This window comes from Copadichromis virginalis, linkage group LG7 (genome assembly GCF_057382275.1).
Source record: "Copadichromis virginalis isolate Kocher_CV1m ecotype Utaka linkage group LG7, C_Virginalis_male_GT1.1, whole genome shotgun sequence".
Lineage (NCBI taxonomy): Eukaryota > Metazoa > Chordata > Actinopteri > Cichliformes > Cichlidae > Copadichromis > Copadichromis virginalis.
The window spans coordinates 29,147,958-29,167,816 of NC_140624.1; the positions used below are offsets into that span (position 1 = coordinate 29,147,958).

At 44.6% G+C, this 19,859-nt stretch overlaps 1 protein-coding gene and 1 pseudogene across 1 annotated transcript; one reads left to right on the forward strand and one right to left on the reverse strand.

The window, feature by feature from the left end:
• The first annotated feature begins 3,742 nt into the window (after window positions 1-3,742).
• Window positions 3,743-11,058, forward strand: LOC146705275 (V-type proton ATPase subunit B, brain isoform-like). The gene is made up of 14 exons (XM_085462931.1): window positions 3,743-3,966; window positions 4,636-4,691; window positions 4,905-5,003; window positions 5,087-5,180; window positions 5,293-5,370; window positions 6,415-6,554; window positions 6,667-6,768; window positions 6,906-7,003; window positions 7,352-7,475; window positions 7,563-7,713; window positions 7,806-7,888; window positions 8,041-8,145; window positions 8,225-8,354; window positions 10,311-11,058. The coding sequence occupies exons 1-14, from the start codon at window positions 3,801-3,803 to the stop codon at window positions 10,445-10,447; spliced, it is 1,563 nt and encodes a 520-aa protein (XP_085319057.1). The 5' UTR covers window positions 3,743-3,800; the 3' UTR covers window positions 10,448-11,058.
• Window positions 8,585-10,226, reverse strand: LOC146705276 (uncharacterized; annotated as a pseudogene).
• Window positions 11,059-19,859: the final 8,801 nt, after the last annotated feature.

The window sequence follows — 19,859 nt, forward strand, 5'->3', positions numbered from 1 at the left end:
AGAGAGCACATTTCTCCTGTTTTGGCTTCCCTTCATTGGCTTCCTGTTAAATCCAGAATTGAATTCAAAATCCTGCTCCTCACATACAAGGTCTTAAATAATCAGGCCCCATCTTATCTTAATGACCTTGTAGTACCATATCACCCTATTAGAGCACTTCGCTCTCGCTCTGCAGGCCTACTTGTTGTTCCTAGAGTATTTAAAAGTAGACTGGCAGGCATAGCCTTCAGTTTTCAGGCCCCTCTTCTGTGGAACCAGCTTCCAGTTTGGATTCAGGAGACAGACACTATCTCTACTTTTAAGATTACTTTTTGTTAAATCATATAGTCAGGGCTGGATAAGGTGACCCTGAATCCTCCCTTAGTTATGCTGCAATAGTTGTAGGCTGCTGGGGGATTCCCATGATGCACTGGGTATTTCTTTTTCAGTCACCTTTCTCACTCACTATGTATTAACAGACCTCTCTGCATTGAATCATATCTGTTATTAACCTCTGTCTCTCTTACACAGCATGTGTTTTATCCTGTCTTCCTTCTTTCACCCCAACGGGTCGCAGCAGATGGCCGCCCCTCCCTGAGCCTGGTTCTGCCGGAGGTTTCTTCCTGTTAAAAGGGAGTTTTTTCTATCCACCGTCACCAGAGTACTTGCTCTAAGGGGGTCATATGATTGTTGTGTTTTTGTCTGTATGTATTATTGTAGGGCCTACCTTACAATATAAAGTGCCTTGAGGCGTCTGTTGTTGTGATTTGGTGCTAAATAAATAAAATTGAATTGAATTGAAATTGAACTGAATTTGTCCAAATAATCAATCATTAAGAAAAATGTGCTCACATTAAACTGAACATTTAGTACTCATCTAATTCGATTAAATTTAATGTTTTACAAAATTTGAACATTAAAAAGGTTCAAATTTGGACTCGAGTCAATTTCATGTTTCCTTCAGTCAGACTGAAAAACGTTTAAGCGCGTCGTTTTTCATCCCTAAGGACACGCTGTGAGCGGGCTGTGCGAGCCAGACTCAGACACAGCAGGCTGAAGTTAGCTGGGATTATTCACCTTGCAGTCAGACTCTGCCCCACGATGTCAGCACCACTGTGCTGTCACACACAGGAAACACTCTTACATACTCTGACCGCCTGCCCCAGGAGACCCATATACACCCGCCACCTAAAATAGTCCACGGCAGCTGCGCGTCTGGTCTGTTCACCACAGAGCAGTTTTTCAGGAAGTGACATCAGACATGTTTCAGGCGTTCAGAGGATACGCTGGGTTCTGAGCTCAGAGACGCAGACACAGCGCAGGAAATGTTGAAGTTGATGGTTTGATTCCCACAGCAACAGGGCAAGACATCAGGTTACATCACTGATGCTCCAGCTCCCCCTGGTGGCCAAACATGTGCATAAACAGTCAGTTCCATGACATCTGTGGCTGTAGCACCTGAACAGGTAGAAGAAATCTCTGCATCTGTCTGTGAAGAAGAAAGCTGTCAGCGTGTGCGAAACATTTATTGTGTCCCACTTTGAATAAACTCATTTAATAATTTGTTGCGTAATAATCCATCTGTCTGATGGAGAAATGTCTGTCTGTGTGATCATGTTAAAATTCTGAGTGAAGACTGTAAAACTGGACAAAACGTAGTTTAGGCTAACTTTTAAAGCAGGGTGAGACAGTCTGAAGCTGTTCTGAGGGCAAAGTTTCCATCCACTCATCAACATCAGGGTCATTTTGGGCTTTTAATGATTTCTTTGAGTGGCTATGTTTCCAGGTTGGAATGATTGTCCAACATCTTTACTGACTTTAAAGAACAAGTTTGACTTTATTTGGGATTTTCAAAATAAAGTTCACAATTCAGTTTTATCGATATATTTAGCATGAAATCACAGCAGCAGTCACCTGAAGGCACTTTATATGAGCAAGCGCTTTGGTGACAGTGGGAAAGAACACCCTTTTCAACAGGAAGGGAATTAGGCTCAGCTCCGACTGGTTGGGAGTGAGGGGAGGAAGACAGGACAAAGATAATTGTTTAGTTTCATGGCACAGACCTAGCTTTTAACCAGAGTCCACAAACTTTCCACAGGGTTGAGGTCGGAGCTTTGAGAAGAACTTTCCAGAAGCTTAATGTTATCCTGCTTTATCCAAAACCAGTTCGGATGTGCGTTTGGGATCATTGTTCTGCTGGAACACAGTGGGGGTGTCCAAATGGTAAATGCTCTGTATTTGTATAGCGCTTTACTTGGTCCTAAGGACCCCAAAGCGCTTTACACTATACACAGTCATCCACCCATTCACACACTGGTGATGGCAAGCTACAGTGTAGCCACAGACGCCCTCGGCCCCACTGACAGAGGCGAGGCTGCCGGACACTGGCGCCACCGGGCCCTCCGACCACCACCAGTAGGCAACGGGTGAAGTGTCTTGGCCAAGGGGACACAACGACCGAGACTGTCGGAGCTCGAACCGGCAACCTTCCAATTACAAGACGAACGCCCAACTCTTGAGCCACGATCGCCCCAAATTCATAGTCTAGCCTTCAGTTTTTGTGTCTTGGTAGAGTTTAATAAAAACTCAGCTGCCTGCTCCTTGCTATGTAAAATATAACAGGACACTGGCGTAAATTCTCGATCATGTCACACTTCTGTTTAATCAGTTTTCTGTTTGACATTTATTCAGCTGTGTGAAAACTATAACTATAATCTCAGCCAAACTGATTTACTCACGAACAAATAAAACAGAAAAAAGCCAAACAAAAACATTTTCAAATTATCTAAGTGACTTATGTATCATGTTTAACCTGAGTAGCGAAAGACCGCGGGGATGGTGGCTGAAAACAATAGTTCACTGTTCTCACCCCGGCTAGCTATTGAGCAGGTGGGTAACAGATGTCTCAGAAAAAGTGGAGGACTTTTGCAAATATGTGATGGCTTGATAAACCAAGCAGATATTTGAAATTTACACACCTACATTCTCGCCTTAAAAGTTTATTTTGTAACCCAGAAAAAGTAATAAGAGCAAAATTAAAACTAAGTAACTGCCACCATTGTTGGAAACTGGAATTGGCTGGGCTGTGCTGTGAATTCTGGGATATGGTGGGCCAGCAAGGATACACCCGACCCATCCTTCAAATCTGGGGAAAAGGAGGACGCATTTGTTGGCCGCATTTGGAGGAGTCTATGAATTTGGACAGCCTTCGTCACGTCGCTGTAACATAATCGGCCTACAAATGTAGTCTCAGGAGGATGCAGCCTATGAATTTGGACACCCTTAGTGTCCAAGTTTCAAACATCTAGCTGTTGATTTGAGGTGAAGTTGATGAATTTGAAGGCAGTCCTCCTCCTTCATTATTCAAGCCACTGACTGCAAAACAGCCCAGAGCATGATGCTACCAACACCATGCTTCAGTGCTCTTCGGTTTGGAAGCCTCACCTTTACTCCTCCAAATATACCTCTTATCATCGTATCTTATAAATTCATACATTTATATGTATTCTAATTATAACATTATTGTTTTTATTCTAATGAGAAGTTTAGATAAAAAGTGCAATATTATTACAAAAATAATTTATTGACAAAAAGCTCAGTTAAATGTAATATTTTCAAACATCAGCTTTTCTTTTATTCATTCACATTGTTATATAATAATAATAATAATAATAATAATAATAATAATAATAATAATAATAATGTTGTTTTAGCATCACTGAGGTTCCATAGACACATTCCTCGGCGTCCTTTCTGATGCAGCTGAAGTTTCGTGCGCATGCGCCGCTGCTGTCACGACTCGGACGCCGCTGCGGGGAAACATGGCGATGAAGGCGCTCAGAGGGATGGTGAACGGGGCGATGAGCGAGCTGTCCTCGGCCGTCAGCGGGAGCAGAGCCCCGGCCGCCGCTCCTACCTCCGCCACCGCTGCCGCCCGGGAACATGTGATGGCCGTCAAACGGGATTACATCTCCCAGCCGCGCCTCAGTGAGTCCCACCACCACCACCATCATTATCATCATCATCATTATCAGGCAGACTGAGGTCCGCAGCAGGAGGAGGAGGATGAGGGTTAATGGAATAAACCAGGCGATGATGGAGGCTGAAAAAAACTCTCAGGTGCTGGCGTTGTAATCTCTTACTTTTGTCGGCTTGTAAATTACATGCTGAGCATTAAAAATGTTCCTGACAGCTCACCTATATATCTGTTTCTGCACTCTTTCACAGCAGTTCACAGTCACAGTTCAGAATAATGCTCCTGTGTCTGATCCTGGGAGTGTTTAGAGCAGGATTAAAGTGTTAGCGATGAGGCTCACCTGCACAGGTGAACATGTGCGAGCTCATTACACCCGTTCTTTCAGTGTGATGTGATTTAAAGTGAGAGGGAAACGCTCTTCAGAGGCTCGTGTTGAACAGAAACTTTTTTATTCATATTTAGGTTCTGCACACTGCAGAGTCTCTAAGGCTCGTATCTCCCGTCAGACTGTGGTTCATGTGACTTCCAGCAGGTGGAGACTTTGAGCTTATAAAAGAAGATTTCACATGTTGGAGAAACGGTGCTGTCATGTGGAGATCTGCAGCTGTGCAGCGCTCCACCTGTGCTCCACCTGTGCTCCACCCACGCTGTACTGACTTGTGCTGTTTTTGTCTCCTCAGCCTACAAAACAGTGTCTGGAGTCAACGGGCCGCTGGTGATCCTGGACCAGGTTAAGGTAAGAGGAAAACCTCCTCAGCTGTTTGTCTCAGCGTCCTCTTTACTAAGCGTCTCTCAATAAAACCAGCAGATCCTGCAGTCGGAGCGTCCTCACACCACGTTTAAATCCGTTTATGTAGTTTCCCTCAAATAAATGGTGAACTGTGCTATGTTTTCTGACACGTGTATAGTGGAGGTTGGTAACTCTCGTGGTCTCCCTTCACACCGACAGTTCCCAAGGTACGCCGAGATCGTCCACCTCACGCTGCCGGATGGAACCAGGAGGAGCGGCCAGGTGCTGGAAGTCACCGGCTCCAAAGCTGTGGTGCAGGTATTCACATCAGTCTGACACAATGTGGGCACTTCCAGAAGGACCCCGATGAACTGTTTCCTCCTCCGCTCTGCCTTCTGCAGGTGTTTGAGGGGACTGCAGGCATCGATGCCAAGAAGACCAGCTGCGAGTTCACAGGTGACATATTACGGACGCCGGTCTCAGAGGACATGCTGGGTACGTCACGTGACAGAATGAGGTTCACAAAGGTCCTCATGAATCCCCGTCCGCTGTTGAATGTGTGATGAGGTCCTCAGATGTGTGCTGAGGCGTGTTTTTGTGTTTGCAGGTCGTGTGTTTAACGGGTCGGGTAAACCCATCGACCGAGGACCCGCTGTCCTGGCCGAAGACTTCCTGGACATCATGGGTATGTCTCTGCTTCGAGGAGACTTGCCATGATCTGATTGGTGCAGCAGTCTGATGCAAACATCTGAAACAGGCAGTAAAGTTTCTTCGACTTGTTCGGAGGAAAAATGTCAGAAATGAGAGAAAACACAGCAGATTTAACCTGATCTCAGTTTTAATGTTTTATAGAGACACACGTGGTCAAAATCAGGCTCTGTCTGTATGTTTGACTCGCAGTCACAGTAACGCCCACCTTCTCATTAATACCTCACCTCAGTGTGGAACATGTGGTTACACACTGACGTCACTCAGGGTTCGAGCTGGGCTTGATCGCGTGGACTCACATGCGGTTCAGGTCAAAGAACGACCCACAGAATCAAAAGTTTGGAGGTTTAATCGGAGAAAAGTCAGATTTCAGAAGGAGGGAAACGATAAAAACAGCTTTCTATGAGTTTTTAAGTAAAATGTGATTAGAATAAATTTAAAGGATGTGTTTTAGGACGTAGAGTTGTGGGCAGAGTCTCTTGTGCTGTGGGTCATGATGAGTTTATTTTTAGGAACTTTATTTCGCTAAACCGTGGCTCAGGGGGCTGGGAATCGCATCTGTAACCGGAAGGTCGCCGGTTCGATCCCTGGGCTCTCTGTCCTGGTCGTTGTGTCCCTGGGCAAGACACTTTACCCTACTTGCCTACTGGTGTTGGTCAGAGGGGCCGATGGCGCGATATGGCAGCCTCGCTTCTGTCAGTCTGCCCCAGGGCAGCTGTGGCTACAACTGTAGCTTGCCTCCACCAGTGTATGAATGTGAGAGTGAATGAATAGTGGTATTGTAAAGCGCTTTGGGTGCCTTGAAAAGCGCTATATAAATCCAATCCATTATAATTGTAGTTTTGAAATAGAAAAATACATTCAGTTTTCAGCTTTCATGTTGACTTCCTCGAGTCCTCATAAACTGCACCTGTGAATCTCCGTGTACTTGTCTCTGACTTCTTGGAGTTGTTATTATCTGCTGCAGTGGATCACGTGTTCAGTTCCTTCATACATGTGTTTGTAACCACGTTCTCCTCAGGACAGCCCATAAACCCTCAGTGCCGCATTTACCCTGAGGAGATGATCCAGACTGGCATCTCTGCCATCGATGGCATGAACAGCATCGCCAGAGGGCAGAAAATCCCCATTTTCTCTGCTGCCGGGCTGCCGCACAACGAGGTACTCGCACCCTACTCCGAGAGGCGGCAGGGTCGGTAAACACATCACCTCCTCTTCATTATTGTGATGTAATGACTGAAAAGGAAATCAGATCCCTCTTCTTCTGTCTCAGATTGCAGCTCAGATCTGCCGGCAGGCCGGTTTGGTGAAGAAGTCAAAGGACGTGATGGACTACAGCGAGGACAACTTTGCCATTGTTTTTGCCGCCATGGGGGTGAGTTCTTCAGATGCTTCCTCATCAGAAGCCTCTGAATATGAGAGCAAGTTTATTGATGTCTTAAAGCTGCCCCACACACTCAGCACCTGCAAACTCCCACTCACAGAGCTCAGTGATCTACTCTCCGCCCTCAGGTGAACATGGAGACAGCCAGGTTCTTCAAGTCGGACTTCGAGGAGAACGGCTCCATGGACAATGTCTGCTTGTTCCTCAACCTGGCCAATGACCCGACGTAGGACAAAACATTAAGAACAAAGCTCACACACACACACACACACACACACACACACACACACACACACACACACACACACACACACACAGACAAACAGACAGAGCTGAAGGCAGATTTCCAGGTGTTTCATAGATGATGTCAGATTTGCTGTATGGGCCGTGGGAGTGGGTCAAGTGTTTGGGGGTTCACCTTCAGGCGCTCAAACAGCAGTTTTGTAACGTTGCAGGAACACACAGGTGTGCTCTGCAGGTCGAGCTGTGTTCTTCTAAGAGTTAGTGATGGCTGAGGCTAACCTGCACCGGGGGTCGGCCCACATTCACAGATTATCGGGCCATTGTGTTGCAGAATCGAGCGGATCATCACCCCCCGCTTGGCACTGACGGCGGCCGAGTACTTGGCCTATCAGTGTGAGAAGCACGTGCTTGTCATCCTCACCGATATGAGCTCGTACGCAGAGGCGCTCAGAGAGGTCAGCTGCTCTTTCACTCTCACTTACCGTAACCCCAAATCGCTGCAGGAAACTGGAAATGATCATGTGATTGCTCCCCGCCACCAGGTGTCCGCAGCCAGAGAGGAAGTGCCAGGACGCCGAGGTTTCCCCGGATACATGTACACCGACCTGGCAACCATCTATGAGAGAGCCGGCAGGGTTGAGGGACGCAGCGGCTCCATCACCCAGATCCCCATCCTCACCATGCCCAACGACGGTACACACACATACTCAGACACACACGTGCTCATCTCACATACAAAGGATTGGAATTTTGTGGATTTCACAGCAAGTTCTCATCTCTCGCAGACATCACCCATCCCATCCCTGACCTGACCGGGTACATCACTGAGGGACAGATCTACGTGGACAGACAGCTTCACAACAGACAGGTAACAAAGCTCCGCCTTCAGACGTCACCTGTGGAGCTCTGAGCTCTGTAGCCGGCCTCAGGTAGAGGAATGCCAGGCTCTGTCAGTCAACCTGGCATACGTCAGAGCCATCAGGTGACCCTGACCTGTCCTCCCCGTCTTCCTCCACTCAGATCTATCCTCCCATCAATGTGCTTCCGTCTCTCTCCCGTCTCATGAAGTCCGCCATCGGGGAGGGAATGACCCGCAGAGACCACTCTGACGTCTCCAACCAGCTCGTACGTATACACCTGCTCCAGGCTGCACGCTCCTGTCTTCCTGCTTAATCTAAGTGTGTGTATGTCTGTGTGTGTGCAGTATGCCTGTTATGCTATAGGGAAGGATGTCCAGGCCATGAAGGCAGTGGTGGGAGAGGAGGCTCTGACGGCCGATGATCTGCTGTACCTGGAGTTCCTCACCAAGTTTGAGAAAAACTTCATCTCTCAAGGTGCCATTGGACTCTTTGTTTGCTTGTTTGTTCACCTTTATGTAACTACGTTGAACATATCCAGCTTTCTTTGGAAAGCTGGTTAGGATTTATTAATTGCTTTAATCAAAATCAAATCAAATCAAATCAAAATGTATTTATATAGCACATATTAAAACAACAGTGTTGACCATAGTGCTTCACAGTCAATAAAAACATGAGACAGTTAAAACAAACAATAAAAGAGGACAACAAACAATAGGTAACAACACAACAAGCTAAAACAGCCAACTAGTTAGAATCAAAAGCCAAAGTAAAACGATACGTTTTAAGATGTGATTTAAAAGACTGGATAGACTCGGCAGTACGAATATGAACAGGGAGGTTATTCCAAAGTCTGGGTGCCACGGTTGCCAAGGCCCGGTCGCCTCTCGACTTCATTCGAGACCTAGGTTGTGCTAGGAGCCTGTGGTTGGATGATCTAAGTGCTCTGTTGGGATTGTATGAATGGAGTAAATCAGAAAGATAACTGGGCGCAAAATTATTCAAAATATTAAAAGTGAACAAAAGAATTTTAAAATCTATGAGATATTTAACAGGGAGCCAATGTAATTTGGCTAAAATAGGAGTTATGTGTTCATGAATTCTCGTACCTGTTAAAAGATGCGCAGCTGCATTTTGAATTAACTGGAGCCGGCAAAGAGAGGAGTGTTGGAGGCCTGAGTAGAGGGAGTTACAGTAGTCCAATCTGGATGTGATAAATGCGTGGATAAGCTTTTCAAGGTCCTTTAAAGGAAGGAACGGCTTTGCTTTGGAAATCTGACGCAACTGGTAAAAGCTGTTTTTTACCACAGTGGAGACCTGTTTCTCGAGTTTAAAAGAGCCATCCAGGAACACTCCGAGGTTTCTTACAGTGGACGAAAGATGGCTAGCGAGAGGGCCTAGGGCATCAGCTAACTGGTCTAGTGATTTTGGTCTTCGTTCAATGTAAGAAAATTATGTGATAAACAAATTTTAACTTCATGCAAACAGTTGAACAGAGGTTGCAAAGAAGCAGACACATCGGATTTCAAAGGTGAATAAATCTGGATATCATCGGCATAACAGTGAAAGGAGATGTTGTATTTACTAAAAATTAATCCCAAGGGCAACATGTACAAAGAGAAAAGAGCAGGACCAAGCACGGACCCTTGAGGCACACCACAATAAATAGGGGCAGAAGCCGAGGAGTGTTGCTGTAGTTAGTGAGACCATTAGGGTCAAGATTTTGCTTTTTCATAATAGGTTGCACAACAGCATGCTTAAAGACAGACGGTACACAACCTGATGACAATGATGCATTCAGCAGAGATAAGATACAAGGACCAATAACATGTAAAGCTTCCTTAAAGAAACGAGAAGGAAGAATATCATGCAGGGAACCAGAGATTTTGAGATGATCAATCATATCTTTTAAAGCAGAATAAAACACTGGCTCAAACTGTTGAAAGACAGTCAAGCATTCAGAAGCTGGAACTGGGTCTAAAACTGATGATGGATGAGATGGATGAGAAGCCCTTAGAGCTGAGATTTTATCAGAGAAATACTTTAAGAATTTATCACAAAGAGCAGGGGAAGCATCCCTATAAGTGGTAGTGCGAGGGTTTATCACAGAATTAAAAGTATTAAAAAGTGCTCGGGGGTTGTGGCTATTAGTCATAATAATGCTAGACAAAAAGGCAGATTTGGCAGCTTTAACAGACTTTTGATACTTAAATAAACTTTAATAAATCCTAACTCCCAGTCAGAGATGACAGGTACGATGATGATGGTTATCAGCTTTCTCTGTTAACCCGGGTTATCTGCTTCAGGCTCTGAGTGCCCTCACATTAGGAGGAGCATTTCACGGGTCATGTGACTCTTTGTCCACCCGATACCCACATCAAACTGCTGTGATGTCAGACACTGGTGTTCACCTGTCCGTGTGTTTGTGTTTAGGTGCCTATGAGAATCGCAGCGTGTTTGAGACTCTGGACATTGGCTGGCAGCTCATGAGGATCTTCCCCAAAGAGATGCTTAAGAGGATCCCCCAGAGCACACTGGCCGAGTTCTACCCCCGAGAGGCCAAACACTAACTAGACACACACACAGACACACACACACTGCTTCCTGCCCTCGCTGTGTTCGTACAGTGTAGTGATGTGATGCTGTGACGTTCTCACACTCATGACCTTCATGTCCTGCTTCCACTCAGAGAGGAAGGAGACGAGGAGGAGGAGCCTGCACATCAGCGTGTTCATGATGATGATGATTTGCACTCTGTGGTCAGTTTAACGTCAGAGGTTATTTTATGAGGACCTGCAGAACTTCAGCAGAGACAGATGTTGAATCCAGATGTTCTGTCGTGCTCATTTCATGCCGCATTAGAAATGCTGATGTCTTCTGATCAAGGTCAAAATAATAATTCAAACACATCCAAAGAAAAGTGTAAATTCCATTTTTATTGTGTCTTTAAATCAGGTGTGAGGTTCTGTGCGTTCTGTGCGGTTCTTGTGGTTCCTTTAGATTCAGTGTACTCTTTTTTTTTTTTTTTTCTCATGCCAAAAGCTTGATGTGACGATGAATGTGTGTGTTCTTTGTAGGCACTGCGTGCTCATTGGTGGATGTACAAACTGCATGCATCGCCGCTGAATGTTTCCTGTTGGTGCCTGAAGTGCAGTCTGAAATAAAAGCTGCTGTGTCATCATTCCTGAGCGGTCGTGTGTTTAATGCCGTGTATGAACACAGCTGTGGGTTAACATGAAGGAGTCTGAGCAGCAAGGAGGTCGTGGTGGATGGACGGCTGGAGCACGGGATGGTGTGACATGGAAACACCTACACCCTCTTAAAAACATCCTTAAACTCATGAATCTTCTTCCAGAAAACTCCTCTCACTACATATGTGTGTGTATCCACACAAACGCAGCTCAGCTCAACCACCGGGTGAGCACAGGTAGCTGGGAGGAAGTTTACACGAGGACAGCCCAGTGCTGCTACCAGCTGCTCCCCAGGTGAGTCTGTTTCCCACATACCTGCGTCAGCTGCAGCCAGAGTGAGAGCAGGATGGGCTACAGGTGTGCTTTATAACCCAGTACACTAAGTGAATTATAGTTCAGTCTGCTGAGACACCTGAGTCACCTTTCCTGTGGATGCGTCACTCATGGGTCCACACAGCTGCACATTATTAATGCTGCAGATTCACAGAAATCTGTAAAGTGCATGAAAACACAAAGGGCATAGCAGCAGCTCAGAGCCCAGACCTCCACCAAAACAGAGCTCCATCAACATCCATCAAACTGTTTTTACATCTTACTGATGAACTGAAGCTCCTGAGACTCATTACATCACTTATTCACTAATAAATATCCATCAGTGAGCTCACAATAAGTCACAATAAGTTACCTAGGGAGCGACAGGTGAACTCCTTTAATTAAAGGAGTCCAACAGATGCTTGAACCTGTTATTGGAAGTGTCTGGGAAAGTTATGAATCCATAAAAGTTAATTTATCTCTCTTAATGAATGAGAATCACCTGCTGTGTTGCTTATTTCATTATAATTTAGGATTTTATCAAAGCGCCCAGATGGTTTGTTGAACTTAAACCTCAGTCTCAGCACAGCCTGAACAGGAACTTTATGCTTTGCACTGCTTGAAGCTGCCGTGGAGGACTGTGTGGGGAACAGCTGGAGCTTCATGCAGAGCTCTGTGAGCACGCGCACGACAAACACACAGCTTGAAGTGCAGGAACAAAAATGCTGCAAAATTGTAAAAGAGTCAGAGCAGAAGATTCCAGTTAAAGCCTAAAAAAATCCACACCGAGTCCCCGTGGACGCCGACCAGCTACAGGAGAGGTCGATGACGTCACGGCAGCAAACACCCACGTTAAAAACAGTGACAGACACGAATCAACTGCTGGTGCTCCACTCAGTCCCTGCAGTTCTTCAGGGGTCCACAGGGAGGTGCTGTTGGCCTGTACGTGATCCTCCAGTATCACTGCCTGCATCCCTCTGAGAGCATCACCTTAAACCACCACAAGCTGCTGCTGCTTCTGACCACACTGCACTTCCTGTGGTGAAGAAACAGGCGTCCTAACTGACCAATCACAACACATTACAGCACACATGCTGACATTTGTCCGAATGGGGAAATATGCAGGCGAGAGAGAGCAGTGACTGTATTTTCCACGTTCAGCATGGAGAGAAAGTAATATACACAGACTGTATATAAAAGACGGCACTGTGACATCACCAATCAGTTAGCACTTTAACTGCTGTGTGTTGGGGTTAAGAAGCTGGATATGATGGTTAACAGACCTCAACAACGTCAGACTTCAGAGGAGGCGCCCCCTGATGGTCATTAGAAAACATTTCAGGCACCTGGAAGCTACCTACATATACATATCTTTCATATACAGTCTATAGTGGCCATCTCTTGGCCCTGCCCCTTTAGTATATTTAAATCTAAGTCAATCATCCTTCTTGTCCTCGGTCTCCATCTTTCTCCATCCTCCTGCAGCCAGACAAAGAGTGGTTTGTGTTTTCCTCCCACACCTGTGCGCTCTCTCAGCTTTCACAGGACAAACAGTCATTAACATCAACATGATGGCAACCATTGTTCCTGCGTTAGTTCCTGTGAGTGGCTTTAAGGCTTTTATAAAAACATCTTTGTCTTTTTTTTTTTCACCTGAAGTTTCCTGCTGCTCTGCTCCATCTCCTTGTTTTATATGTTTACCACCAAATCAGTGAGAAATAATCATGTCTTTAGAAGTTTGGGAATTTAAAATCAGCTTGTGTGTTTGTAGGCGTGTTTGTGGCCCTGCAGGTCTGCAGATGTCCAGGAGGACAGCCTGAGCAGAGGGTTAGAGGGTAGGGTTTTTTCTTTATGCAGACTCACACGTGCCTTTGCATGACCGCTGCATATCTTCAGTTTCCCATCCTCCAGGCACAAACCAGCTTTGTTCTGATGAAAGGAACTCGCTGTTATCTTCTGTTACTTCACATGCTTTGATTTAACAGAATAATCAAACTGAGGGCTAGAGGAGGAGGAAGTCCAGGCGGGGGGTGGGGGGTGGGAGGGCAGAGGCTGGAGAAACTGCACGATCTGATATCCTCGTGTTGATGTTGTTCCCAGATCATCATACTAGATGTTGTTCCAGGATCAACAAGTGACCAATCAGAATGTTGTGACGTCATACTTTTGCGACTCCGGGAAAAACCGCCTTAAAACAAAAAACTGTACTTAAGCTGCGAGAAATTGCTTCTGTCCGCCGATCAACGGACCCTGACCCTAACCGTAACCGTAACCCTTTAATAAACGAACTGATATTGTCCTTGCAACATTGGAATTTCATAAATGCACAAATGGCTTGGCGCGCAAAAGAATAACGTCAGAACAATGTGATTGGTCACTTGCAATGTTGAACCTGGAACAACATTTTCATGATGATCTGGGAACAACACCAACACGATGATATCGGATCATCCACTAATACATACAGCAGGTCTGGGGCTCACTGATCCACAACACTTTTGTTTCTCTGTGTGAAACTCAAAAGTGTCTTTAGTATTTTTATCTGACTCTGAACCATATCAAATATCCAGATATTTTACCACAGTTAAAGTACTTATACTTCAATGCACTTTTAACAAGTAAGTCATAAAAAAAGTTATATCCTCCTACAGGTGTTATGAAGGTTTAAATTATCCACAGAGACCAAACAGTTTGTTTATCAGGCTGTAAACATGTTTATTTCTGCTGTAAAGATTTAAAATGTAGTCTATGGGCACTGACTCCCTGCCGTTTAACGTGTGCTCTGTATTTTCACAGAGAGATAAATGCAGCGCTGACAGAGATGATATTTTGTGTCTCTGCCTGCAGTTATTTGCATGTTTCTTTGTCAAAGCGAAGACTCGACTGACCTCAGGGACGAGGAAGCCGGCCTGTTAAAATGTCAGCCCAAAGACTCAGGCTTATTTACATGCAGCTCCCCGTGGGACTAAGCTGACACCTCCCAGTGCCGCAGACAGACGGGAAATCCTCTCCTTGTTATTTACTTATGAATTATATTCTTCTTTGTCAAACTAATGTTTCCTCCTTCATAACAGTGCTATGGAGGGAGGATGTTTTTATAACTCACCTGTTTAAATTGCATTAATGCTTAGAGGTTGCATCATTAGGGGCGTGCCTTCTGTGACTGACAGGTGGATGCTGACACAGGCAGCTGTTGCTGCTAGCTGTCTGCTAGCTTCACCTGAACTGGACCTCTGGAGCGTTTTGGAGCATCTTTTAAATGACGTCATGTGACCAGCACTATGGCTGCTGTGAGGTTACTGTACTAACAGAGCGTTTTGACCTGTGTGCTTACACCAGGCAGGATAGTTTCTTCTCTATTTAGCCTGAAGAGTGTGGGACGGTCTCCACTCAGCCTCATCTGACATGACCTCAGAGAAAGGGGGCAGCGTTTCTGGGGGTCTGTTTGTTCTTTGCATGGTGGGGTTTGAACTTCCTGTGTGGATGCAGTAATGAGCTGCGATGGTTTTCAAAAGCATTTCTGAGCACCTGCAGTGATTTCCAGCACAGAATGAGGCCTGCTTGTAATCCTGGTGCTTTTAACAAAACTGGGTTTATTATTTTTCCACTACAATATCAGATTTTGCTACAAGAGTTCCTGTTTAAATTACCACATTTTTATTAAAGTGCTTCATGGTTTCAGTTTGACTCTCCTCTTCTCTTCTCTTCTCTTCTCTTCTGCTGTTGACATGAATTTAAATGGACAAGTGTGAGGCTGTGATGTTGATGGATGGTGGCAGGTATGTGGCATCTCTGTCTCTGCACACTGCTCTGATTGCTCACAGTGACTGGTAACCCTGCCACCCTGTCACTGTGTGTGTGTGTATGTGTGTCTGTACGTGTGTGTGTCTGTACGTGTGTGTGTCAGTGTGTGTGTGGCGGCGGTGTTGGAGGGTCGGGCGTCTCCTCAGAGCATCTCTGTGCTTCGTGGTGCCCTCGGCTGAGTGTTTTACTGACCGCAGCAGTTTATGGAAACTTTAACACAAAAAACACAACAAAGGATGTTTGCAGATCAGATACAAATGACTTTTCATGACACTTCTTCAGCCGCGAGACAAAAAGCTGCTTTCGGCCGCTCTGTTATTCACTAGAGATCCCCACGGCAGGGGTGTGTATTCGATTTACACCACTTGAGATCATTGTCTCCTCCTGGGATCAAACAGGAATCTCTGGCACTTTACACAACAACAGTAATAACAGAAATAAACCAATGACTGATTTAAAAATGAATCCATGATGATTATTGATGTCAACAAAATCACTAAATAAAAATCACTAATAGGAAAGACAGTTTCTTCTCTGTTTTATAGGCTTTATATCCAAAGCATGATCCGCTCAATCACCCACCCACCGGTTTCTGGACATCAGTGTTTTGGAGATGTGAGTGCTGGGTAAGGCTGGCTGTTATATGTTAAAGCACACTTTGCTACTTTCATGTAACTAAACCCTGTTTGGGCCACACAGCATGTGTAAGGGGGGAGGGGTGAACAGAGTATTCACATGGTGATGTCACAGTGGGACGGTGGGACTGGAGAGGCGGGGCCTTTCTCAATATGCGTACTTGTGCGTACTTGCGTTCTTGTGTACTCGTGATACGTCATCAGTCGGAGACCAAGTACTGTTCCAATTCAAAGTACGCATCAAGCCGAGAACGCGAAAAAGTCCCGGATGTGTTCTCGCTCCGCCCGTTTTATCGAACATGCATCAGTGGTAACTTGTGTGGACTTGGTACAGCTAAATATCCCAGAATGCATTTCGTCCAAAACCCAAACGCGGCAATGATGGAGGAGCGCGGCTAAAAACTTTTAAATATTACTCTTTCTGGGTCACAAAATAAACTTTTAAGTTATTTTCAAGCGAGAATGTAGCTGTGTAAACTTCAAATATCTGCTCGATTTATCAAGATATCATATATTTCCAAACGCGCTCCGACGTTTTTGGAGACGTCTGTGACCTGCCAGCTCCAAAGAAAACAGCGAGGTCGAGGATCATTAGAGCCGGCGAGAACAGCGGACTCTCGGCACATCGTTTTCAACCCCCCCGCGGTCTTTTCGCTACTCAGGTTAAACAAACCCCAAACCCCAGCAGCTGTCTATTGTACTAAAATAAAAATAAAAAGCGTTCTAACATCTCACCTGCTTGTTTTTATTAAGGTATGTACATGTATGTACATGTACACTATTTTTATTAATAAAGATTTCACTACTGAGGTTAAACATGATATATAAGTAACTTAGATCACTTCTAAATGTTAATGTTTGGTTTATTTCAGTGTTTTATTTGTTCCTGAGTAAATCGGTTTGCCTGTGATTAAAGTTAAGCTTCATAACATATTACTCACAGTTAAATTAAGAGGGGACGGAAGTAAAAACTCCGGACCTGTGACATCATCAAGTACGCTGGTGTTCCAGTTGTACAAATCACGAGTCCGTGCTCGCGTACTTGACCCCCGTCACCTGCGAGGCCTCTGTTGTTCAATCTGAGCTTGTCGCAGATGCACAAACAAAGAATTTTTTTTTCTGAACAGAAACGCAGCCTCAAAGAGGAAAGTGGATTCAAACTTCATTGTGAACAGGATGTCAGTGAATGCATCAGGCAGTAAACTGACACTGACTGCAGTGAAACCACCCTGTTAATCTTCAGGAGCATCACTCTGACTTCTCTTTGTTAGCCCGTCTGATAAATGTCTGCAGCACTCCCACCCGGCCGCCTCAGCGTGTTTATTCTGATGTATTTCTGTGTGTGTGTGTGTGTTTGTGTCAATAAGCAGTCTAAAGGGTAGATAAACACACGCTTCCTGCACGGGGGGGAATTATTCATGAGCTGTCACTGTGTATTCCCCACCACACACACACACGTATAATTGAAATAACGATGTGAAATGAAAATACCTGTGCATGCTCTCTCTCTCTCTCTCTCTCTCTCTCTCTCTCTCTCACACACACACACACACACACACACACACACACACACACACACACGCACACACACACACACAGAGAGTAGTAAACAGAGTTTACTGGCTGATCTTCTGCTCATGATTGTTGAGCTGCAGTAATAGCAGCATAATGTGGTCCAATCAGTGTATGGCATCTGTCTGTCACTCCTTCACTCCTCTGTCAGTTTAAGGATGTAACAGGAAAGAGCAGGTATTTTTTATTATTCCAACAATCTTATAAGAGTTGGTAATTGTTTCACAAGTTAAAAGCTCGCCACATCTGTGAAATGTGAAAAGTGCTCACTGCAGAGAATAAAGAGCCTGAAGAACTCGACCGCTGCAGAATTTCTGCCAGACTTGAAACATGAAAAGTATGATAATCACAGACCTGCCACCATGAGTTTCACTGATGTCGCAGTCTGAAGCTTCAGCATTAGCATTTTCAACAGTCTGTTAGTACAGTAACCTCGTAGCAGCCATGTTATTGGTCACATGAAGTCATTAAAAATGCTCCAAAAGGCTCCAACAGGACAAACATGGTCCAGAGGCCCAGTTCAGGTGAAACTAGCAGCTGCAACCATCTGTGTCATCATCCACCTATCAGTCTGAGAGGCCACACCCTTAATAATGCAAACTGTTTTCAGACCTGCAGGTTGCTGCAGTGCTCCACTGCTTCCACTCTGCTGCAACCCTGTTGCTGTTCAGCTTGGATAAATGGGATTTGAACCCAATGAAGATTAAAGAATAAAAAAAGGGACACCTCAAAGAGTAGAAACAGCTCAGATGACGTCAGTAGTTGTCACGAAGCTTTCAGAGCGTTTCCATGGGAACAAATCCTACCGCACCTCCTGTCAGAGTCCATACGTTTAACCAGAATGCCGTGTTTTTCTTCACTATGCATTAGGCTGATGATCTGAAGTGGGAGTGTGTGTAAGTTATTAACCTGCACTCAAGGCCAGGCACTTCAGAGGAATCCCCCCTCACGGTGAAGTGTCGGGATTTTAAAAACAGCACTTCACATCAGATATCGGTCTGAGATTACAGAACAGAACAAAAAAAACATTTCAGACTACTTTTCTGCTCCATCACTTGATTTCAGAGGAAAATGCTGCAGAGCATTTATGGTTTACGGCATATTTGATGAGTTTAAATAACTCATCATGATGTGCTGCTACAGACTATCTTAACTGAGATTAATGCGACTGGAATGGCTCATTTAGAATAAGAAGTACTTTTAGTGTTTACTGGCAGCTTCATATCAGGAGCAGCTGTTCCCAAACTTTAATCTTCTGTGGCTTGTTATGATGTTGGTTAAAAGCTTGACAGTCACTTCTTTATTTCTGTTCTTTTGTCCTTTTCACAGGATAAAAAGGAGGTGAGGGTGAAAATCGATCAGGAAATTTGGCTTTTCCCACAGCTGTCAATAATTTAGAGTTTAGGAGCGACCTTAGCTTATTGCATCTTAGCTTAAGGAGGATTCAGTGTCAAATGGAAGAATGCAGTCCTATATTTTTTTTAATATGTTCATTGAAGGACAGAAATGACTCCAAGATTCCTTACATTGTTACTGGTAATGCCATCCAGAGTAAGAATCTGGTTAGATACCATATTTCTAAGATTTCCAGGGCCGAGTACAATAACCTCAGTTTTATCTGAATTTAGAAGCAGAAAATTAGAGGCCATCCAGGTCTTTATGCCTTTGAGAAATTCCTGCACTTTAACTGATTGGTGTGTGCTATCTGGCCTCATAGATAGAGAAATTTGTGTGTCATCTGCATAGCAGTGAAAGTGTATGCTATGTCTTCTAATGAACTGCCAAAGAGAAGCAGAATTGGTCCTAGCACTGACCCCAGTGGAACTTTTACATGAACAAACTGACGTCTGTTGCACAGTTACGATTCTTTCATATCTGGTCGAAGTGTAGATGTTGATGTTTTCATGTAGAATCCAGGTCCAGTTAGACTGTCTCTTACAGTGCGAGAAATATCAATCAGGTATTTATTATTTAATGGATGAATTACATACGTGTTTCTTTCTAATGTGGTTAGAGTAGGGGTAGGCAACTCCAGGCCTCGAGTGCCGGTGTCCTGCAGGTTTTAGATCGCACCCTGGGTTAACACACCTGAATCAAATGATTAGTTCATTACCAGGCCTCTGCTGGAGAACTTCAAGAAATGCTGAGGAGTCATTTAGCCCTTTAAATCAGCTGTGATGGATCAAGTCAAGTCAAGTCAAGTTTATTTATAGAGCACATTTAAAAACAACCAAGGCTGACCAAAGTGCTGTACAGTAAATACAGATAAAAATACAATAGAACACAATTTCGTAAAACACCTCGCTGATCAAATAAAAAATAAATAAACAAATAAATTAAACCTTTCTAAAAGCCAATGAAAAGAGGTGAGTTTTAAGAGCAGTTTTAAAAGTTTCTAGGCTTTTGGAGAATCTGACGTGAGGAGGTAAACTGTTCCACAGTCTGGGTGCAGCCACAGCAAACGCCCT